The 24,951-nt window shown below is 42.2% G+C and overlaps 1 protein-coding gene across 4 annotated transcripts in view; it reads left to right on the top strand.

Annotated features, from left to right (window-relative positions):
- DMXL1 (Dmx like 1) overlaps positions 1-24,951 on the top strand; it is a 2,287,446-nt gene that overhangs the window by 326,802 nt on the left and 1,935,693 nt on the right. For all 4 annotated transcript variants that reach the window (XM_078675553.1, XM_078675555.1, XM_078675552.1 and 1 more), the window contains one exon: positions 3,508-3,574. In XM_078675553.1, the coding sequence (XP_078531679.1) occupies positions 3,508-3,574 (67 nt within the window). The remainder of the gene's footprint in view (positions 1-3,507; positions 3,575-24,951) is intronic.

Below are 24,951 nucleotides of genomic sequence, written 5' to 3' on the forward strand. Positions count from 1 at the left end.
TCCCAACTTTATTAGGCTCAAGTCTAATATTATGTAAGGAACAACTTACAAGGGTATAGTAGCCCTTACTAGACAGACGACTTGTTCCCAGAAGAGGTACTCTGAAATTTCCTCCACAAGTAAAAACTTTAAGGGAACAAACAGGAAAAACGGCCGAAATATTATATTCAGTAATGTATTAAGCATTCCAAAAAGAAAATGTGATAGCCATGAGGAATTTTCTATGAAGGGCTTAAGTATTACCTAAGTTATAAGATCCTTATGGGAATTCCCCACTGTATCACATATAAGCTTGCTAGTAATATACGTGGTTCCGATTTATAAACAAGCAAAGAAAAGGCATTATTATTCCATTTAGGTTGAACTTATAAACCATTTTTAACTCTAAAATTCAGAAAGATATAATATATATCACTACCATCAAATAACACCAGAAGCTTAGTCAAACTTAACATTTCAACCTTACCGGTACCAAAAATAGGACCATAAGTTTTCGAAGCTGAAAAGGGCTAGGATATGCCCGCTAACAGAGAGAAAAAAACAAAGAAGACAATTGTTGGTATAGAGTTAAAGTATACATTCGGAAAGCGCCTGAGGTTAGCAAAACTGACAGACAGCTCTCTGAGCGATTCCCAAAAAACCTCTAAGTCACTGAGGGAAAGGGAGTACAGTGCATCATCTCCCAATGCCACTTCTAATAGCAACGCGTATTGAAACAGATTCAGAGATTGCCTCACGTATGTAATTTAAAACCCCCTGCATGGGATAAAGCACGTTTAAGACCACAATTCTCTATCCCCAAGTACAGTATACGTATAGTTGCATGTGTAACATTGACCAGATAAGTGGTTCAGGATACACATCCCATGTCCAGTAATACTGTAATATAGCCCAACCACCTCTTTGCTCCAACCTTTATATTTGCAGATCCTCCGTATTCGGGAGGACCTAATTTATATATAATAATAACTGGAAAGCTAACGGGCATTGCAGAGTCTGCAGCCTTAGCTCTGTACTCTTAGTGATTGTTTTTTAGGTCTCGCTTGAGACAGCGCAAACTGTCTCTTCGAGACATTTAGTAAGTGTGACTTTTAAAAGTGGCACCAGAGGGTTTTGGTGGCCTAAAGCTTCAGTGCACGTGGGCGTGCACGCTCGCAGCCGCCATCTGCCTTTCTGTCATGGCTCATTAAGCCTTCCAGCGCTGTTGCACGCTTTATGGCCACCTTATCTTTTAGTACTGTATGCTCCGGCCAGACTTCGGTGTCAGAATGCGCTTTAATCCTCTACACCCCAGCACAAAGCCATCGAGAGCGAGCAACAAATGACGCCAACACACAGTCCCTTACTTTCATTTTCCTCTCATCTTTTGAGTCAGGCAGTTGTCTGAATAACAAATATGAGTAAGTCTATTCTTTCACACCACCCATTACTATTGTTTATTTCATACACCTCTTGCATTTGTTGATGGTAAAATACCAGACGTGAGGAGAACAGTGATGAGAAAAAAGCAGAAATGTTACTTAGGACACCCACTTTCAAGTTAAAAATGTAGATACCGAAAAAGCAAGCAGCATTTTAAAATAGCCAACCAAAACCAAATCCTGTTAGAAACAAATAGAGGAAATGTATTTTTTGTATTACCCATATGCATAATTGCCAAATGGCCCAGGTCAGGCGACACAACCTGTTGTGGCTTTTTATCCAATACAAGGACCAAGGATTTACTGACTGTCACACGTATATCATGGCTCTCTAGAAAAGAGGCTCTTTACCTGTTTGAATGCCCCCGTGTTTCATCCAGGTACAAGCACGTGGATTGTGCAGAGGACATTTTATGTGTGGTATCTACCCACAGTAGCTTCCTGCTATGAGCTGCTAATGCATGACATGGTACCTTTTGAAACCTCAGACTTTGCTTCGCGCTGTCTAGTACCCATTTAAGGCCCGATTTAACTATTTGTTTGTGTCCTACTCCAGGTTTATGTTTCATATTCATGAATTTCCAGTTGTGCAAATTTACAGAACAAAATACACAATTTAGTCCTTACACTCCCTCATAATGACTTGGATGAACTGAAAGTATTTAACGTTGTCTCCATTTTTAATTAGTTATTGCTGGGAGATGTTCCGTGACAAGCATTTAAAGAGGTTTTTACTTTTTAGAATATCTCCACATTGGAGAAATATTCCTAAATTATGATTTCTAACTAGCATCTTCACATGTTACAATCCTTTTTTTAAACCAATTTAAATTATTAAACTCCATTGTTTTGTGAAATAAGTCAAAGTTGGCAATATTACAGAAAATCCCATGTAGTCAGTAGAGCTTTCTGTGGAGAATGTTATCCTTTCTGAGATTAGCATTACCAATTTGTTTTAGGTGTTTGTTTGCCATCAAAAACTAAATATGCTACCCCTAAAGCATAAAAACCTTAACCATCCTCTGAAAATGTTGGTCATATTCCTGTAGGATTTCTGAAGTTTAAATCTCTTTTGTTATTGTCCATTTTATTTTGGGCTTTGATTTGCTTTTTAAATTATGACATGAAGATCCAAGATGCTGATTCTCAAAAGCCTTAAAACCTCTAAGCGTGAAAATACAACTTTGATTTGTCTATATTTCTTACAACCCTATTTACAAAAGCCCCAATTTTAACTCTGGTATACGAATGATTGTTGTAGTTTCAGTGATGTACACGTACATTCCCTATCACACAATGCACCCAATGACTGCTCTGCAGCAAATCTCCTTTAGGATACAGATTAAAGTCATGGTTTTTTTTCTTCACATTGAAAAGCATTTTCTATGTTAAAATGTCCCTTCTTGATCCGTCCATAAAAAATTGTGGCATTCCTTGACCTTTCACATTCAACACCACTTTACCTTGGGCCTCCCAGGTTCAAGCTCAGAAGTACATGGAATTATAAGTAAAGCATTGCAAATTCTGGTGAATACCAGCGAAGGTGTAAATTAGTGTGCATAGAACATATTTGCAAGGAGCACTCACCTGAAAGGCAATACTGGAGCTGGGTGGTGTCCATATCTGATGTTATTTTCATGTAGAACTGTGCTTGAACACACTATGTTTCTTTTGCCCGTCAGTAGAACTCCTAGGGATTTATTATAGACTTTGAAGCATACTAGAAAATGGGACACCAAATCATTTTTTTTTTTTAAACTGGTTAAAAACTCTTAAAATAGATGTCACAGTTGTAAAATTATTAGGTATCAAGGGAAGAGGGTGGAACAGCAGGGCTAGATCACTTCCCCTGAAATATATGTATTATCAAAGGGAACTAGCCTCAAAGGCTAGTTCCCATTGATAATACACACAGTTGTATAATTCACATGAATTCATTTGAAGGCAAAAATTGTCTCCGTTGACACTTGATTTTATTTGGTTACAGCATTTGTAGACACTACTCTTTTTTTCTATGTAAAGCGTAATACTTATTTTCCAGTTAAAATAGTATTGTTAACATTTTAATCCATTACATCTTCTACAGAACTGCTTCTTCCGTTTACCTGATGAGTTTTTCACCAGATGGAGAATTCTTTGCTACTGCAGGAAAGGTAGGTGGTCATGTGTGTTTTCACCAGTTATACAAATTTCATTATTATAAAAGCAGAATGATCGGGCAGTTTTGCCTGTTTGGGACCCTCTGTAAAGATAAGGTGCTATGTGAAAGCAATAGTCTATTTTAACACTTCTCTGTTGATAGAATTGTGAACCATCTGCTAATCATACATTTTGTCTCCTAAAATTTCTGCTTCGATAACTGCAGTTATTATGTTACAGAGTGTTCTTAAATCATGTATTACTATCCTCCAAGTGAGAAGCCAGAAAATTAAAATCGCCACTACTTGAACCATACCCTCTCAGAGTAAGCAAACCCAACTCTACTTAGGGAGGGTATCCTTTGTGCTTTCATCCTCTTTCCATCCATCTATCTATCAATCAATTAATTCACTGTTCCACCTATTCATCCTTTCATCTGTCAATCCCTTCACCTTTCCATCCATCCATCCTTTCATCCTACTAATTATCCACATCTAACTCATTTCAGAGTCGACCCATCCACTCCCTTTCAGTCTTTATTATACCTTTTCACTCTTTCTCATCTGTCCTTTCTTCATCCTTCATTTCAGTCACCCTTTCACATATCAATCCTTTCACTCTCTCATCCATTGTTCCTACCTTTCAGACTGTCCTTTCATTACCTCACCCTTTCTTTCACCCTTCCATCCTTCCTTTCACCTTGTTTTTTATTTTCTTTCACTGTTCCTTTCTCCTCCTGTTCTTTCCTTTCTCTTTTCCTCTGCGCCTCTTGTATCTCATTCTTATTTTTCTTTCTTACCTTGGGATCTCGCGCACACATTTTCCTATTTCTCCCCCTCTGTTTTTTAAAATTTTATTTTGAGAAGATTTATTTAGCGCAAACAAGACCGCTAGGGTATCAGAGCGCTGTACATCTAATCATTGACATTAAGCAGGAACAAAGGAAAATGATACAACAATAAGAGGTTACAAATTCACAACATGCTTACTAGTGTGGTAGGCCAGAGTTGTGCATATGGCGTTAAAGTTAAAAAGGGGGACACTTGTTTTATTGTCGCACTTCGCTCTTCAAGAGTAAGCCTTTGACTTCTTTTTTTAATGCTGCTGTTGAAGGGGTTTGTTCTGATTTCAGGAGGGAGATTATTCTATATTCTTGGAGCCAGACCAGAGAAGCCGCAGTTGTAGGTTTTCTACTTTTTGAAGGTTTGTGGTTTCAGCGGTAGAGTATTGGAACTACTAAGGGAGCTCGGTTCATGCCAGAAATGTCAAGTTTTTTTGTCGAATAAGAAGGAATGTTATGATGTAGTATGTTGTGGGTTAAGCACATTATCCTGTAACGTATCATTGCATCGAGAGAGCACCAGTTGTGTTGGATTACATCTGGATTGATGTGCTCACTTTTACTTGATCCCATGATGAGTCTGACAGCAGAGTTCAAAGTAGCCCTTAAAGGTGCCAGTTTAGCTTTGGGTAGCCCAGCCAGGGTCACAAATCCATAGTCTAACTGGGAGATGAGCAGTGATTGGCCAGCTAATTTCATGTCTTCAGGCGGTAGGAATGGTTTGACTTTCCTTAGTGTGTTGAGCTGATGATTGGCTCCTCTTGTTATTGCACTGATGTAGTCTTGCATATTTAGACATTTGTCCAAGGTTATGCCCAGGGATTCTGCAATATGCGGGATGCAATTTAGGGCTGTTTGTTGTTTGAACCAATCCTGAATGGGGGCTGAGTGATTGTGGAGGGCATTTAGGAGGAACTCAGTCTTGAGTCTATTCAACATAAGGTGGTTTTGAGACAACCATTGCTGGGTTTTCCGAAGTGCACTATCAAGAGTTTTGTTGTCATTCTGAGAAGAAATTCTCATGTACCGTTGAGTGTCAACTCCGTACATGTGGTAGTTTATGTTTGACTTGTTTAGAATTTTGGTGAGAGATTCCATGTACAAGTCAAGAGTATGGGAGGGAGTGCTGAGCCTTGAGGTACTCCAATTTAAATCGGTTTACTGTTGGAAAGGTCATGGTTGACTTTGAATCTGTGTGTTCTATTATGAAGAAAGAAAAAACGGTCTAAAACTGGGCCCGATACCCCATCCTTTTTTCAAGTAGTTCAGTCAATATATCATGTTTGACTGTGTCAAATGCCGAGGAGAGGTCAAGCAATATCAGCAGGCAAGGTTCCTTCTGGTCGAGGTATTTTTTTTTTTTTGTCTTCAAAACTCTTTTTATTGAGTCAGCAGATATAGTAATTATAGGCATTACTAAATAGTGAAAACATACAATCGTCCATATATTGAGTGCCAAGCAGGTGACTAATATATAGTCGTTGTAAAACAAGAAAATAAACCATTCGGGTCCGTAAACGACAGCCCCAAACATTTGTAACCTCTGGTCATATACTGCATAACAAAACCCTGGTCATGCCCTCTAAGCCCATCTATATACATCATCTCTAAATGAACAACCTTACTGCCCTGAGATTTGGTCGAGGTAGTTTTAGAGCATCATCAACAATGTGTGTTAGTGCCATTTCTGTAGTGTGACCTGATCTGAAGCCCGATTGGTATTGGTCAAGGAGCTGAAATTGTTGTGTGTGTACGCATTTCTCAAGTAGTTTGGCTAGAGTCATGATATTGTTGATAGGTCGAAGTTGTTAGGGTTGGATAAATCTTCGGGATGGGGTGACTTGTCCAATCTTTAGGCAGTCTGGAATTGCGCCCTGAACAAGAGATTCATGGCCAATCTTAGACTAGAGGTGGAAAATGGAATTTGTAATGTCTTTAAAGAACTTGGTAGGCATAGGATCGTTAAATTGGTTTGAGGGTTTTAGTGCATTTAGATTGTTGTGAAGCTTTGCATCATTTGGAAGTATAAAGGAATTCCAAGATACACTAATTTTGAGGGTAAAGAATGGTAGGCCATCAAGATGTAGATTCTCAGGACGAAGTTATGAGGAGGTAGTAGACAGAGACTGATGATGCATGTCTGTTAAGGGAAGCTGCAATCTTTTTTGTTTTCCCAATGAGAACTCCTCACCATTGGGTAGTGAATCATTGATGATCCTTGTATGACCGAGTAGTTCGTTTGCTGTTTGAGGATTTCAAAAATGTTTGTAGGTCTGTTTTTAGCATTGTCAAGTTGTGACCTAAAGTGATCTGTTTTGCCACTACGGATATGTTTGTTATATGCATTCCTTGTTCTCCTTAGCTGTTTGAGGTTTGTTATATTTGGGGAATATTCCAATGTCTCTCTACCAGTCTTTGTTTACGTTGTTCCTCGTTCAGGGACCCATTGAACCAAGGGTTTGTGTGAATGTAAGGCATCATTTTGTGCTGCAAAGGGGCAAGTGAATCAAAATTGTCAGACATGGAATGAATGTTGTGTTCCGTGAGGCCACCCAGATGTGTCAAGTTTGGGGGGGTGGAGACAGACTATTATTCCATAATTATCGAACAACAGAAGAGTGTCGAGCGTTTTAGGTGTGTCAGCACAAAAACGAGAGAAAGGTGAAAGAGGTGAAAAAAATCTTATTGGATTTTATAGGAAGCCCTCACTCACCAACCTGGTTGGTGACATGCTTCATCATGGGCCCTCCAGGGGAAGCCAAATGCCTCCCTGGTGTGCTTCAATGCCAGGATACTACAGAGCTGGTTTTTCATGACAATGGTGTGAAAAAAGTGAATTAAAAATGTTGAGGTTGTATTCCACACAAAAACTTTATTCAGTGGTCAACCTGACATATTAAATAATGTGTTTATTTCTCCCTCCCTCCCTCTCTCTTTGTTTGAGACATATTATTAAATAATGTCATAAGGTCCTTCATGTTAATGTTCCTCAGATCTCTGGACTATTGTTTGGACTTGCGAAGTTGTCCTAGTCTAATCACCCTTGACAATATGAGAAAGGAGATTAGGGAGTGGTCTGACTAGTCACAAGGTGTTGTGGCGTTCAATTGTATGACATTATCTTTAGCTATGATTAGGTCTAGTGTAGAGCCTCTGTTATGTGTATGACTGTTGCAAGATTGGGTGAAGCTAAAGTCAGAGAGGAAAGACTTGAAAATGCTAATTAATAGTTCCTTTTAGTCGGTCCAGTGTAGGTGGACGTTCCCAAGGAAGATGTGATTTGTGAATTGGTCAGAGTTTGCCGCTATGGATTCCATTATTTGTTCGATGAGAAGAAGATTGTCATCCGGGGGATGATGGATCATGTGAAGAGTACATCTAGCTTGTCGTTGTTCAAGTTCTCGATGGGCAAGTGTTCGCAGGAGGACATCAGAGCTGACTGCATGTCTTAGGGAGAGACTGGAGTGGTAGAAGCAATGCCTCCCCCAATTTTAATTGTTCTATCTAGTCTGATGATGTCCTGTTCGGGGGGGGTACTAAGGTGTCCAGGATTGAAGTAGAAGAGTCTTTGAGCCAGGTTTCGGTTAATATCAGAAGGTCTACTTAATGTGAGAGTATAAGGTCAGCAATATTAGCTGCGTGCCTTACTGTTGAACTGCAGTTAATAAGCATTGATTTGATTTGTGATTTGGTTCCTACAGTTTCTATGTGTGCAGTATGGACTTTTAATACGTTGCCCTTGTTAATTGATCTGAGATTGACGCTGGATTCTCTTAACGGGTTGGCGTGAATATTTTGGGTAATGGATGAGGAACGAGATGAGCCAGTATGAAAGGTGTTGTAAGTAAGTAAAATGGAGTGAATTTCTGCTTCGGTCAAATGATCGGTAACCCTGTGCGGTCTAGGAAGATGATTCGGATAAGGTTGTGAGGTCCAGTTTGGATTCGATAGGTATTCCATGGATGAGCTAATTCTGAAGTGTTTGACCTCTGTAGGGAAGTTAGATAGGTTAGACTCAAAAGATCGAAAAAGGTCCTAAACCTTCTCCATCTTCACAGAGAAGTGTAATAAGTTCTGAAGACCCTCTTTGACTATATGAATATCCCTCATGATGTCAGTCAGTTTAGCCTCAGTCGGGTGGGTTTAAAGTATGTGTCAGAGGTCTGTGGGGATGAAGTAGATGTGAACCCTGAGAGGAGTGAGCAGTGGTAGAAGGTGAGCATTCCTAATTTGTTTGTAGGAAACCAACAGGAGAGCCGAAGGGGGGGTTGTGGTTTAACTGGTATTGTATGAGGTGAGAGGAGATGCAGGCAAAGGTGTGAGAATATAGCCTTCATTGTCTATCTTGTGTTGACCGTCCGATGAGCATGGCACACAAGGCAGCAAAGGTGATGAAGATGAGGGTTGGTTCAAATACATACTGTTCCCTAGCCTGTTGTAGAAGGCTATAAGGGGGGGGAGGGGGGAGTATTGAGATTCACAGACCTATGAGTTTACTGAGGGGGTAGGTAGGGTAACCCAGCATTCATCGGACGCGGTGATTCTCGGCTGAGACACTGCTAGTTGATGTGTGCTTGCGTGAATTGGAAACTGCTATTGCCACTGCGGTAACTGTCTTTAATCGCCATATTTTAAAATTAATTCTGTGGTCACTCCTACCTGCTCACTCTTCCAGGCCCCGTCTGTTGTGGCTATTGCCTTTTGTGCGGAGGGCCCTCGGGAGAAGATTCACACTTCCGGTGGGGTAGTGCTCTAGTTCTGGAGCACCCCAGACTACTTAGCCACCACACCACGCGCACGCACAGCGGTCGCGGTAATTCTCGGCTGAGACACTGCTAGTTGATGTGTGCTTGCGTGAATGGGAAACTGCTATTGCCATTGCAGTAACTGGTTTTAATCGCCCTATTTTAAAATTAACTCTGTGGTCACTCCTACCTGCTCACTCTTCCAGGCCCCCGTCCGTCGTGGCTATTGACCTTTGTGCGGAGGGCCCTTAGGAGAAGATTCACACTTCCGGTGAGGTAGCGCTCTAGTTCTGGAGCACCCCAGACTACTTAGCCACCACACCACGCGCACGTGCAGCGGACGCGGTGATTCTCGGCTGACACTGCTAGTTGATGTGTGCTTGCGTGAATGGGAAACTGCTATTGCCATTGCGGTAACTGGTTTTAATCGCCATATTTTAAAATTAACTATGTGGTCACTCCTACCTGCTCACTCTTCCAGGCCCCGGTCCGTCGCGGCTATTGCCGTTTGTGCAGAGGGCACCCGGGAGAAGATTCACACTTCCGGTGGGGTAGCGCTCTAGTTCTGGAGCACCCCAGACTACTTAGCCACCACACCACGTGCACGCGCAGTGGAGGCGCGCAGCGGGCGTGCCGGCGGCGTGCCAAAGGCATGCCCGTCTGCGCCCGTCCGAGCCCGGCTGGGACCAGGGGCCAAGACCCCTGATCTTTTTGATAAAATTAAGACCATCCGCTATAGTTACGACTCAGTCATTGCGGAACTTGAAGGCTGTCCCCGATGATATGTCTTCACGCAATGTGCCCGGTTAATAATATTTTAAACTGCTCCCACTGTGATTTCGAACTCAAACCTCACACTAAAACAGGCCATGAACCCCGGCCACCAATAAAAATGTTTCTTTTAAACTGCCGCTCCCTTATAAAGCATTCTGAAGAACTGTCACTCCTTTTGGAAACTCTGAATCCCGACTATCTCTTCCTATCTGAAACATGGCTGCGAGACGAGGCTGACCCAGCCATCACACAGATTCTACAGCTAGGGTACTCATTACACAGATCAGACTGGAAAACTGGCAGAGGTGGGGGTCTGGGGATAAACCTTAAGTATTGTTTCCGATGTCGCTCATCTACTGCGGAAGTACCCAAATGCGAAAGCATGAGCTTTGCACTTGAATTCTCACCCACAGTGACCTTTTCTGGCCTGTTACTTTACCGGCCACCAGGACCGATGGGCCAGTTTCTCGATAGCCTTCCATCCTTCGTCTCGGAGTTAGCACTATCCCCAGCAAGCTTCACAGTCCTCGGAGATCTGAACATACAGCTAGATGATCCCTCTGATCATCAAGCAAGGGATCTTTTGTCCAGCTTAGCAGCTCTTCAAATTGTGCAGTAGGGCTCTGCACCTACACATATTAAGGGCCATCTTTTAGATGCTGTGCTCAGCAATGACCAAAAACTCCACGTAGGCCCCCCAATCCCATGGACCGATCACTTACTGGTTCGCTGAACTGGGAAATTTTGACTCCCCCCGTAGCTCAGACCCCAGTTCCTCTGTTGGGGAGGAACTGGTCGAACCTCTCTGCTAGCCAGTAGTCGACCTCACTGACCGCTAGTACTCCTCTGTCTGACCTTGACCCGGGCAAGCCTAATAGCAACTTTGATGCCTTGATACAGACCTCGCTGGATTCTTTAATCCCTTTAAAAAACTTACACAAAAAAATCAAATCAAAAGAGGCACCATGGTTTACTTCCAAATTAAGGGAATTGAAACAAAGGTGTAGGAAATTAGAGAGGAGCTGGAGGCAGGCACCTGAGGCTGAAAGCAGGAACGCTTACAGGGAAGCGATCAGAAAGTATAAGGTGGAAATAACAACGGCGCAATCTGCATTTTATGAGTTCAAGATAAGCGCGGCAGCTAATTCCCAGAGGGAAATCTTTCGGATTGCCAAATCGTTGATTAACATCACACAAAAAACCCCTGACCCGAGAGAGGCTCAAAATCGATGCGATAAGCAGGCTGAATACTTCCACCAAAAAATTCAGCTTATCTCCCTCTCTTTTACCTCGTCCCAGGGTAAATCTATTTCTCTTGGTGCCGATAGTAGCCTGTCGCCTACGCATTGCGCTCTAGCGGAGTTCCCTCTGCTGGACGAGGACTCAACGAACACTATAATGTCTAGAGTATCATCCGGCTCTCCGACTGATTCAGCCCCGCCGCGCCATCTGATGCTAGTCTCTGATGTAATCCGACCAGTGATCCGGAACGTTTTAAATGCCTCTATCACTGCAGGAAAGGTGCAGCTGGCGTGGAAATGTGCCCAAGTCAGACCTTTATTGATGAAACACAATCTCGATCCTTCCATCATGGCCAATTATCGTCCGATATCCCTCCTACCATGGCTGTGCAAGCTGCTTGAGAAGAATATTAATTCCATCTTGGTTCACATCTGGAGTCTAACAATCTTCTTCATGACTCCCAAGCAGGTTGCCGCCCGAAGCTCGGGACGGAGGCAGCCCTCCTGGTAGTGACAGAGTGCGCTCTGAGGTATCTAAACCAAGGCGGCACGGCAGCAATAATTTTGCTGGACCTCAGTTCCGCCTTCGACACGGTGGATCATAACATCTTGCTCTCACTTCTAAAACAGCTCGGAGTGACAGGGCTGGCTCTCACCTGGCTGCAATATTTTCTGGAAGACCGTTTATTTCAGGTCTCGGAGGGTGCTACTCAATCCAAACTATGTCCACTCTTCTGCGGGGTTCCCTGTTTAATATTTATATGGAGCCTTTGGTGGGGATAGTGCGTCCTTTCAGCATTGAGATTGTCACCTATGCAGATGATACCCAACTGGTGGTCGCTTTCAACCACCCCGAGGGATCATCTAGCACCCTGGGCAGCTGCCTTGAAGCAGTAGCCGACTGGATGGCACTCTCCCATCTAAGGTTAAACGGGGACAAGACAGAACTGATGTTCCTGGGTAAGTCCCCGGCACCCAGAGCAACCTTAGACTGGCAGTCATGTATGGGCACTCTACCAGAGCATAAAGATCAGATCCAGAGTCTCGGAGTATGGCTAGATAGCACTCTTTGCTTCAATCATCAAGCTACCAAGCTCTCTGCCACCTGTCTCGGCCTGATGAGGCTGTTGAGGAAAATTCTGCCCCTTCTCCCTTTTCAAGCCTGTAGGATCATGGTGCGGGCTCTTATCCTGTCCCGTCTAGACTACGGGAACGTCCTGTATCTGGGTGCCCTAGAGACTACCATCCAAAAACTTAAGGTGACTCGAAACCCTGCGGCACGCTTACTTTTGAGGCTTCCTCGGAGACACTCCGGGTCAGCTGCTTTGAAAAAACTCCACTGGCTGCCAATACAGGACAGCATTCAATTCAAGTCGATGTGCATAGCCCACAAAGCTATGTGGCACGCAGGCCCTGCTATGATCTGTTCCTTAGTGACCCCTTACCACCTCCCCAGAAACCTGCGTTCTAGCACAACGTTTCTTGCAGTCTCACGGAAAATTAAACAAGCTAGATGGGGGGTCGTTCCTTCTCTTGGAATGCTGGCTCCTGTTGGAACTCCCTCCCCCTCACCTTGCGCAGCGAATCAGATCTACTAAAGTTTCGCAAACTTCTGAAAACCTTCCTCTTTCACTAATTTGCAATGCCTAGTGCTCTCCCCGCCCACCCGTCCTACGCGCTATGAGGCCTCAGGGTAGAAGTGCGCTTTACAAAACCCAATTTCATTTCATTTAGTTGTGATAAGAGGCCTAGGTTCTCCCTCAGAAGTTTTGGCATTGGAGCAGGGGAGTTGGTTGCTCAGGGAACAGGAGAGTGAGGTAAAAGTGGGGGGAGGAGATGGAGCTGGTGGCGGGGGATGAAAATTCAATGCGGAGGAAAGACCTTGATTTGGGAGTACCGCTGGGTTATTGTTAGTCAGTGAATTTTTGATCCTCAGAGTTTTTCAAATTATTCTAGATTGCCGTCTGATGCTTGAAAAAGAATGATCCTGTTGTTGTATAGGAAAATGGTCAGTTCAGCTTTGAGGATTGGAGATGGAATGGTGGATAAGCCAAAACCATGAGGTGTTTTCTTTAAAGGTTTGGAACTGAACATGGACGTAAAGGCTTTCTTCCATTGGGCTCTCCTGTTAGTGAAGAAGTTAAGGTAGTTAATGACACCTTTACGTACAGAAGTAGGCATCTAAAACAATTGTTTCTGGGTTCCGTATGAGAAAGTTATGTTTCATATTCTTAGTGGCATTTATATATATATATATTTATATATTTATATTTTCCCAACACTTGGCCACTCGTCCGCGGCGAACCAATCTCAATAGAGCGCACTCAAAGCCATTTCCGATGTCCAAATTGCCAAATTTATTGTATGCTGCAAAAAGAGTTAACAAACGCGTTTCGGCGTTCCCGCCTTCGTCAGTATTAATATTTCAATAAAGTTCAGTGTTTAAATAAAAAGTGCTATACAAGTATCATGTGCATAGAAAGTGGCTGTGCATTGTATAGACAGTGAAAAGGGAAAAAGGAAAAACGCCACATTTTTGGTGGCCATTTTGAAATGGTTGATTCGCACTACATGCAAATGAATCTCGATGACCAGTACTTCATATTGGAAAATCTCTTGAAAACCTAAATTGTTACAAGACCTATTTACAAATCAAATGTATTATACATACCAATTCATTATAATCATGAATCTAACGTGTAGTGCGATCTAATATCATTATTTCGAGCATACTCAATATAAGCCGCTATGTTAAAGCTTTGAATCAGCAGCTTTGTTTTTAGACAGGATAATCTATACGTCTATAAAAGACTACATGTGGAGAGTTTATTAGGGAGATATTGCCCTGAATGGGCAAGTGACATATGATGTTCAAGTATAGGCAGGATCAGATTAATACAGAATGGGGACCTGGTACTAATACCCATTTTCATGTATGGAGGACCCTATTCAATGAGAATGAGTCATTTTTTTTAAACAGTCCAATTAGGAGACTGGTAGCTATTAAATGTGAACCAACATCTCTTCTTCATTGTTAAGCCCTCTCGGTGTTTTTGTTTGCAATTTAATGATGTACTTTGACTCAAGTGTGCGCAGCTTTCTTATCCAATCTCCTCCTCCTTTCCGATTTTACAATCTGATCGAGGATGAAGAAAGAGAGTAAGTTGCTATTGCTGTCATGTTCTCTTTCAAAGTGACGAGCAACAGGGTAATTATGGTTTTTGTTATTGATCACTCTGAGGTGCTCAAGAATCCTTTTCTTTGTGGGATGAATTGTGCTCCCCACATATTGCTTCCCACAGGGGCACACTAGACAATAGACTGTGTAGTCTGAGTTGCAATTTAACAATTTGGAGATGGGGGTTTTGGCTTTTTTACCCTGTATGAGATACTCCTTTACTTTATGGCTGGTTTTGCATGCTTTGCATTTCATACATGGGTAAAATCCTGTAATAGGTGCCTTTTTTCTCTTTTTGGGATCGAAATGACTGTTCACTAAATGATCTTTGATGAAATTACCCTTTCTATATGTCACAAGTGGGTTTTGTGGTAGGAGCTTGCCAACCACATTGTCTGATTGAAGAACTTTCCAGTTTCTTTTAAGAATTTGGAAAACTTCTGAGGATTTCTCTGTGTAATTGGTAATCATTCTCACTTTCTGATCTGAAATGCTTGGTTTATCTACCAGCAAATGGCTTCTTTCAATAGAGTTACATTTATTTTGAGCTTGATCTAAAATTCCCTTACAGTAGCCACTTTGTTGGAATCTCTTTCTTGACTATGATATAGCTTTCTCACATTCCTGCTTGGTAGCACAATTACGCTTCATCCTTAGAAATTCTCCCAGAGGAATGTTGTTAACTACACTCCTCGGATGACAGCTTCCTGCATGCAGGATTGTATTTCCTGCTGTTGGTTTGCGAAAGAGAGCAGTTTCTAAGTTGTTTTCTTCTACATAAACTCTCAGATCTAAATAGAACACTTCTTTGTTGCTGATGCAGCTTGTGAATTCCAAATTACATTAATTGATATTTAAAGCTCAAATGTATTCTTCTGCTTCGCTTTGTGAGCCCACCCCCACAGGACAAACTGTAGCGGGTCCACAAGATGATTTTATCCATCCATTTCTCATTGGTACACGCCCAGGCCACGGGCTTCTCCCACCAGCCCACAAACAAGTTTGCGTAGCTGGAGGTGAAGCACGTGCCCATCGCTGTACCCTGTTGTTGTAAATACAGTTGTCCTGAGAATGTAAAGATGTTATTACATAGACAAAATCTGGTTAATTCACTGAGCATCTGACTATGTCTACGATATTTAAGTGCTCTGTTTTCCAGAAAGAAACTCATTGCTCGTAGACCATCATCATGACGTTTGGACGTGTACAGGCTTGAAATATCAAGAGTTATTAATAGCATGTCCTCCTCCCATGATGTTCCTTCAATAATTCGTAAGAAGTCTTTTGTGTCCCTTAAGTAAAAACTTAGGTCTTTGACGAAAGGGGAAATGAAATGATCAATGTAAGTGGAAGTATTCTCCAACAGACTATTTTTTGACAACACAATGGGCCTACCTGGAGGCCATATTCTGCGTTTGTGTACCTGCGGGAGATGGTAAAATGTGGCTAGTTCTGGATGGTCACATTTAAAAAAAAGCCAATCTTCCTGCTCTAATATCCCTTCATCTCTCCATCTTGTAATTAAGTTTGTGAAATCCGAGATACTTTTGAGGTACTGTTGTCTGTTGATTGGGATATAATGTTCCTTCTTCTTCAATTGGGATAAGGCTTCATCCTCATATTGTAGTTTATTGATAATCACTACATTTTCACCCTTATCGGATGGTTTAATAATGATCATCTCATCCTCTTTCAAGCTTTTGATTACTTCCCATTGGTCTTTGGTTAGATTCCTCTTTTTACAATTGAACTTCTTGTTTTGTAAGTTCCTCAATTCATCAGTTGCCACTTCTTGGAAGGTATCAAATGCATCATATGGAGTTCTAGGGATGAATCTTGACTTAACTTTCAGTTGGCTTTTGCATCCTTTTTGCATAATTCCTGTTTCTTCCAACATTTGTGTTGGATTTACACCTTGATCCCCTTAAAAGTCAGACTCATCATCTAGATCATGAAGTGTTCTGATGTCATTCAGCTCCCGTCAGTTGGTCAAAAATATCTTTGTCCTCCAGAGATTGCATAGTTTTTTCCTTTGGATGTAGGATGTGTATTTTCATTAATTTGATTTTGCGAACAAACTTATATAGGTCTATGCGCATTTGTGTGTAGTCAAAAGTTGGTGTGGGGCAAAAAGTAAGGTCCAGTTGTAATACTTCCAACTCAGTTTTAGATAGTTCTTTGTTTGACAAATTTATTACTGTTTGTTTTGTTTCATTCTCGTTTAGTTCCATCGCGCCCCCCATTTGCTGTGAGTTACAATTGGGGTTGAACATTTCGTTTCGACTTTTCTTGCCCATCCTGGTCTTCCTTTTCTTATTTCTGGGGGATGTGTGCGTGGGGCAGGTCTTTGTCTCAAACCTCGCATTAACTCGTACTCCTGAAAAAAAGTAGTGGATTGATTTTCTTCTCCACCTTCTTTATCACTTCGTGCTTGTTCTTCTTCTGAGATTTCAACCTCCGATTCTGAGGTGCTCAGTTGTATTGGAGTTTTGCATATTTTCCAGATTTAAGCTCTCGGCGAGGAGCATCATACTTTTTTGCAAACGTTAAAATTTGACCATTGGCATAGTCCCATTCATCACATAAGAATTTGGTTTGTTTTCTTACTTTGATTGTTGCCTCATAGTCAATCAAACCTTTTTTTTGATCAATTTTCGTAGCTCCTCACCTTATTTTCTTCTCAATTTCTTTAATTTCCTCTTGTAACTTAATTGTAAAAGTAGTATTGTCACTTCTCAGTTCCACACCTCCCAAAACGGACCCTCCTGTCCTCCTTGTTCCTGCTGATATCTTTCCCACGACCACTGGATCAGGAGCGACTAGGGCTGACACACCTCCCACATTAGCAGTGCTATCCGGACTTCATCCCACTTCTCCCAATTGCACACTGTAAGATCCCGGACGTTCTGCTAACAACCCATCCAACAAGCTGTCTCCATTATTACTACTGTCACTTCCATTTGCCCTTCCCCCGTTTCTCTATTTTGGGACTCTCCGTCAACGAAAACTGGATATAACCTCTCTCCCTCAATGGTATCCACTCCAACCCTTTTAAAAAAAAAAAATGTTTTAAAGATGTTTTTATTATTTTAAAGAACATGTCAATCAGTTATATATCATCATGTATTACATCATAGAGTACATAATAGTACAAAGTTAACAAAGAGATTTTTACTGCTAATCCATCTACATTTGATCATTCCATCGTCTCTTCTTTAGTTTCAAATCACTCACAGGGGAGGTACACAGCTCACCTCTGTACGCGTTCCATTTGCCCCATTTTTTATCCCATTTCTTGGGGCACCCACTAGATGTGAATACTTATTTCTCCGCAATCATGTATTTATCGATTTCCTTTACCCACCCTGTGAGGACTGCACCTCGGCTGCTCCCCAGCGCATCGCTATTGTGTCCTTCACAGGGGTGTGGAATTTATTAAAATATCTACTTGTCCATGGGGCAGGTTGCTTCATAAATCTACTTGTCCTGTAACAAAATCCACTTGTCCCTTTGGTGCCATGTAGTGCAGCCACAAATTATGGCAGCAATCTTATTATATAAGAGCTCTTATATAGCCTCTCGGATTATGCCAGGGCATATCCCATAGTAGTGTTTGAATACTAGTAATCATTTTATGTTGCCACGTTTCCGCAGCTCCACATACTGGGACTGAAGATGGTGGTAAGCAGTGCTTACAGGCTTGGAATGCCCTATTGTGTCTGTGCAAACCTACTAACTTGCATGTTTTAGGGTTTTCAACAAATCTTCTCTAGTCTTTCCCATACTGAGAAATGTTGGAAATTTACTCCTGAGAGTGGCATACGTAAACCTTCTTTCAGAGTTGAGAAAAAAAGTAGTTGGAGGGAAAATGAACTTTCAAACATCCAGGTTTTCACATGAGCATGTCTCTCTGAATCGGCTGGCTTCACTGTGAGTAACAGCATTCTGCTCTTTCACAAGGAGCATATCGGTACACATCGTCGTTTTGTTCAGTGCCAGTAACTAATTTGGCAGTGTGTGCTTTTTTGAGACCAAAACAATTTTTGCGTTTGCCAAGGTTTTTTATAATGGTGAAGGTTTTACAAAAGCCATGCCAAAACAAGTCACACATTGCCAAAACTAAAAAGCTGACCACCAATGTCAGACCTTCTGGCTTTGCCAAGGCTTGTTTATTTTTGTTTCCCATAATCTTATTGAAACTGGTTACACAAATGTTCCAATATGAATATTTTTGGGAAATACTAGCATGCATCAACACATTTTACTAAATGATGCTGCAAAGAAATGGTACCTGAAATTTTACAGTAGTTTAGTAAAATGTTATTTCCCTACTTTCATTTTTAGGAACATTTTATATTGAAAGCAAAGAAACATTAATCTTGCTTTCAAGCTTCTGCAAATATTTGCATCTAATCAGAGCATTCTGTGAGCATCATGCATAGCCTCATGTTGCTAAACTTTGAAACCGTGTGTACACATTTTCATACTGGAACCACTGTCAGTAGTGCAGTCAGAACGTACATTTACTTAGAGCCCTCTCCCTAATAATAAAGGCTTTCAATTAATGAACCATAAATACAAGTTTTGAACAGCATTAACACATGCACACAAATATTAACTAAACTACAGGCAGTACCCTTCCCTGATCCTTAATGTGGAAGTGCAAACTGGCAGCCAAAGGGTTTGTGCTGCAGGGGGTTGGGCCTACTTGTCCCAAGGACAAAATACGCATTAAATCTTGTTGCCCTTGACCCCAAACAATATGTCCTGGGCGTCGGGCTATAGGAATTCCACATCCTTGCCTTCACTAGTGTATAGCCCAGGGTGACCCATTGTTGTGCCACCCGTGAGGTCTGTTGCCTCCCATTTGTTGAGGAGCCCCAGTTGCGGTGTCACCTTCATGTCTTTCCCAATGGCTCTATGCATATGTTGTGTGGCCCTTCCCCATAAGTCCCGTATGTGGGGGCATCCCCATATAATATGATTAAAGATAACTTCTTCTTGACACTGGCAGAGACACAGTGCATCTTCCCTGCGTCCCATCTTTTTAAGGGTAACCCCGGTGAGATAGGTTCTGTCCAGTAGTTTTAGTTGGCTAAGGCAAAGCTTGAGAGGGATGGCTTCCTCCCGTGGGGACCTTAGTGCAGTTTGCCAATCGTCGTCCTCGATTATCTTACCTTTTGTCTTGGAGGGTCTGAAGTGGATCGGGGAGGTCATTACTCAACTTCTGATATGTTAATGATACAGCTTTTTTCATAAGGGGTTCAGAGAGCAGCCTGTCCTCCAGGGGGGAGGACTCCGGTATATCCTCGGTGTCTGGAAGTGCAGCACTCTCCACCCCTTAAGCCTAGCATCCCACTGTGCATTCTGATACGCCTTCATGGTTTTCTTCATTCTCCCTTGACATTTCCCTCTCTGCTTAGCATGAGCTTCATGCATCCACGCATCTAGTGCCTCAAACTGTGTAGGTCTTGGCAAGGGTCGCATTGTAAACATCATGTGTGGAAATTACAATTCCCCATCTTTTTCAGTGAATTGATGCCAATTTTGGAGCCAAATTATAGTATAGAGCCCAACCTTTGTCGACATATAGTGAGCTGGAGTATCCTCAGGTGGCTCCTCTTCGCCCACTCCAGTAACACCTCCTTCATCACCTCTGAAGAGATCCTGCAACACCCTAAAGCATCGCATGATTACTGACACTTTAAAGATCTTTCTCCAACACTCAAATGCAATGATTGCTCAATTGATATGGCTGAATGATATTGTCAAACAGAGTATTTTTACTGACCGCCAACCAATCTCAGCGTGGCGTTACACCAACCAACCTATCACAGCCTGGCATAATCTGACGTCACTCTCACTCTTTGCATCAACTCACCCTCCTTCACAATTTCTCTATCCGCATTCACTCACTCAGTCATCTGAAATCCACAATTGTCTGCCTTTCTAAAACATCGATAGAATTGAACCATTCAACAGCATTCGCACACAGCCCTCGACCAGTGAGGGTCACCGGAAACAGCATAGTTAACCCCTGTACACAAGTTCCACTAGACGATTCCCTATACGTCCCATTCACACAAAGTTCCCTGTCCTAGGTGGAACTGCTAATGATGTCCCATGACAATTCCTCAATTCTCCAGTCAGATAAACACAATCACAGTGTCTTCTACACCTTTCAATATTTTGGAATCTTAAACCACTTGGGACCAGCAACTCAAATCTCAATCCTTGGGCCATTTCAGACCTGAAACCACATTCAGTCGACTCTCACTCTAACTCTGCAAGACATCACAAAATCAAACCATTCCCACAATCTAACATTCTACACACATCCTGTTAGTACTCAATCCGCTGATCACGCTGCACTGCCAAACTCCATTGGCTTCCGCTAAATTCCATCGCCACCGTTTTCGATTATTTGGCCCTAGTTCGGGCTTTTGGGGTTCTAGACTCCACATTTGCTAAGCCAATTCTATATTCTCCCCTTTCTTCATGTACTAACCATCCCACTCTTCTCCCAACTGAAAGTGGCCATTTCTAGTCATTCTGGAACGTTTCTAGAGACGCACTCCGATAGGTCTTTTTAGCAGCATGAGAGTGTGAACGGGAGAAAATCATTAATACATAAACAATTTAGAAACTTCTTCATGATGCATAATAATCAGTGGACAATTAAGGAATATTAATTATTTTATTACAAAGCCAAAAATAACTAAACAGAAAAACACCTCAACATGAAAGTATAAAAATACAAAGAAAACAGCATAAAGCCAAATCTATGCACCCAATTGAAACAGTGCAACATGAACAAAACTATTAACTCTAGAAGGAGGATTCAAACAATCAAGTAGCAAGTTTCCAAATTTCCCTGCATCGAGGGTTGATGAATGAAAAGCATTTAAATCTATCCCTACCCTATTACTAGGATGACATCTATGTTAATGAGTAAGCATTTTTAATGAAAAGGAAAGGGGTCAGTCGTGGAGTCTTTCTAATAGTCTTTCCACTATTGGTATGGGTCGGGTAGCATAAAGCCACTATCACAAGAGGAAGTGCTCGATTGGAGATGCTCCCTCTCCAAAGGCAAATACGTTGTGGGCATTATCCCTAATTCCAACAGCTAGTTATCCACAGGAGTTCCCATTGTGCACCTTGCGTACATACTCCACAATGGGTACAGCCATGAGCTTACCTTTCCAAGGTGTTACCACTTACATCCGTTGCAACAATTAGTTTTTGATTCTTTTTCTCGTGTGAAATCAACTTCTTTTCTTTATCACCCCGCCATATGATTGTAACTTCTTCTCTCCTTGCCTGGCTGCTGATACAAATACATTATTTTGCCTAAAGAATGCTTCTCCCCCTGCAATGCAAAACGTGAGAAAGAACAGCTTTCAGGGGTTTGCATTTCAGGCCTACAGCTTTATTAACATAAGAGTGTATCATTTAAACATAATGAGTTGCAGAACTACATTTAACTTCAACTAACACATACACCAAATTATAAAAAGTATTATTATTAGACACATCTAACGATTACTCATGATTTCAGTTGGCTGTTAGAACCCTACTTTGAAAGAGATAATTTTACTCCCCGGGGGACTACAATTTTCATTTAGACAATGCCTCATGTAAGGATACCCACTGTCTTTTGGAAACTCTGAGCAGCTGTGGTTTCTCACAGCTGGTCAGGAATCCTACACACTTCGCGGGGCACATACTTGACGGTGTCTTTTCTAATGACCCTCGTATAACAGTGGGAGACCCTGGTTTGGTCTGATCACTTTGCTGTTCCTTTTGATTTACGCTTCATGGCATTAGTTATGTCCCCTTCCAGCAACAGGAATTTGGAGGAAAGGAGGAACCTTAGCCTGATAAGTAAGGAGGCACTCTGCAATTTCTTTAATAACTTTGACCTTACCAAGCACCAGTATGCCAATCTGGCAGCTGCTAAGCTATCACAAAAACTATCCGCAGCAATGGATTCGTTGGCACCTGTCACCAAGCACTATTCAGCGAGAGTAAAACCCTCTGCTCCTTGGTTCACGGAGAGACTCAGAAAGCTGAGACAAGGCTGCCGTAAACAAGAGAGGTTGTGGCGTGCAGACCTAAAACCTCTGAGCAGGGAATTGCATAAACAGTGTCTAAAAGAGTATGAATTAGCCATCATGGAGGAAAAGAGACTATACTTTTCAAATCTCACGGAATCTATGAAATCTCCTAGGTCATTAACTCTCTTTCCTCCCCTCATGTCTCTGACCCATCAGAATTTTCCCAGGAGCTATGTGACAAGATATCCGACTTCTTTCACACCAAAATCCGAGACATCTCCTCTTAGCTGGAAACATCTAACTCCAACACTAGGCCGCCCGCTCAACCTTCTCCTCTTTTGAGGGAGGCCTCGCTTACGGAGGAGCCTCCTAGGCTGCTCACCTTTCCCTGCATGTCGCTGGAGGTGACTAACCGGCTCCTTGATAGAGTTAAATCGGGCTCCCCTTTGGATCCTTGCCCCCTTAAGGTGATAAAAACCTGCTGTGAGATTATTATCCCTCATCTTACGGTGGTCCTGAATGTGGACATTTCAGAGGGATTGTTTCCCACTCTGTGGAAGACTGCTGTAGTGAAGCCTCTTTTAAAGAAACCTTCTCTAGATCTGGTAGAACAGAAGAGTTATTGGCCAATCTCTTTACTTCCCGTTCCAGCCAAGATCCTGGAATCCTACTTAAATTTCCATCTCAGCACCTACCTAAAGGATCACCACCTACTTGATGGCTCACAACATGGATTCAGAAGGCACCACAGTATGGAGACCGCACTGACGGCTGTATTTAACAACATCCGTACTCAAGTGGACGCAGGGCATACTACCCTGCTTTTCCTACTTGACCTTACCGCAGCCTTTGATAACCCTTTCTCCTCACCGTTTGGTTGAACGCCTTAGAGAGATAGGTATCGGGGGCTCGGCTTTGGTGCTTCTTGTTTCCTTCCTTAGTGAACGGTCACAGACAGTGAAGCTCGGCCAATTCTACTCAGCCCCTAAATCTTTGCTGGGTGGTGTTCCTCGGGGATCTTCCTATGAGCCGAACACTCCTTAATATCTACGTTTCTCCACTCGCTAAGGTTGTGAGATCCTTTGGGCTAGAGGTGCTGTCCTATGCGGACGACACCCCAATAATAGTGTCTATCTTGCATAGTATAAGGGATACTGCTTGTAAGTTCAGGAGCTGCATGCAGGCAGTTTCTTCCTGGATGGAGGATAACTTTCTGAAATTGAACGGAGAGAAGACTGAGGTCCTGATTTTTGGTAGTAAACCGAAAATTTGGTCCAGCGACTGGTGGCCGGACACGCTTGGCGTTTGTCCCTGCCCGGTATCCCATGGTAAGAACCTTGGGGTTATTGTGGATAACTCCCTCTCTCAATTTGCAGGTCAACAGGACTGTCTCCACCTGTTTTGGGATCATTAGGATCCTCAGAAAAATCTCTCATTTTCTCTCCTTTGATGCACGCAAGCAGGCAGTTATTGCCTGGTAACATCCAGATTGGATTATTGTAATGCACTTTACTTGGGCATTAATAAGGGTTTAGTGCAGCGCCTGCAGTTGGTGCAGAATGCGGTGGCCCGACTGGTGCTGAACCTTCAAAAATATCACTCAGTCACAGCCTCCATTAAGCTGCTGCACTGGCTTCCTGTGGACCGTAGAATCATCTTTAAGACCCTGTGCCTGACTCATAAGTCCTATTATGGCGCAGGCCCAGAGGGGATTGAGGCTATCGTGCAACCTTATATTCCCAGTAGGATGCTTCGGTCCTCAGTCAAAAAAGTGTTAATAGTACAGAGGTTCAAGAAGGTCAAATGGGGAGGGAGAGCCTTTGCTACGGTTGCTTCTAAACTGTGAAACACCCTCCCGGATGATCTTTCGAGCCAGTTATCCCATTTGCTTTTTTGCAAAATCTTGAAGACCTGGCTTTTTTCTCAGACCTCGGTGTGAGCATGTCTTTTTGTCTGCACCCCCAGCTTCCGTATACAGCGCCTTGACGCCCTTGGGTGAAGTCTGCGCTCTACAAATGTTATATTCATTCATTCACATCTAGTACATGAGTAATGTCAAACTTCCCAACAGAGCTTCTCCATGTTAGCGCTTTCTACTAGTTACATTCATTTCCTACATTTAGTCTTCATACTACCTGTCAATAAACTAAAATATAGATATGTTAACACGGTTCACAATTCTAACACTCATATTTACTCAAAACAGGATTATATGATATGCTCTCTACACACGATTATGATGCACCCCTAAAAAAGGATACAATTAAATGCTAAATATTTACTCTATCAGTAACTTAATTTTCATTTGTCTCCAGCCATCATCTTATCATTTCTGAAAATACTCACATTTCGTCTTGAATACAAGCTTTTAAATTTTGGAATACATATATTAATTAAATTAAGCAAAAGCTTCAATTTAGTTGGGTGGGCTGCACACAGAGAAGCTACTTCTAAGTACCTGAAGAGCAACCTCACAAGCTATTCATTGTAGAAGCGTGCTCTATATGGTCGTTGAATTCCTAGGTCAAGTGTATTATGTTATTATGTACAGCAGA

The sequence above is a fragment of the Lissotriton helveticus genome, chromosome 2_1 (genome assembly GCF_964261635.1).
Source record: "Lissotriton helveticus chromosome 2_1, aLisHel1.1, whole genome shotgun sequence".
Lineage (NCBI taxonomy): Eukaryota > Metazoa > Chordata > Amphibia > Caudata > Salamandridae > Lissotriton > Lissotriton helveticus.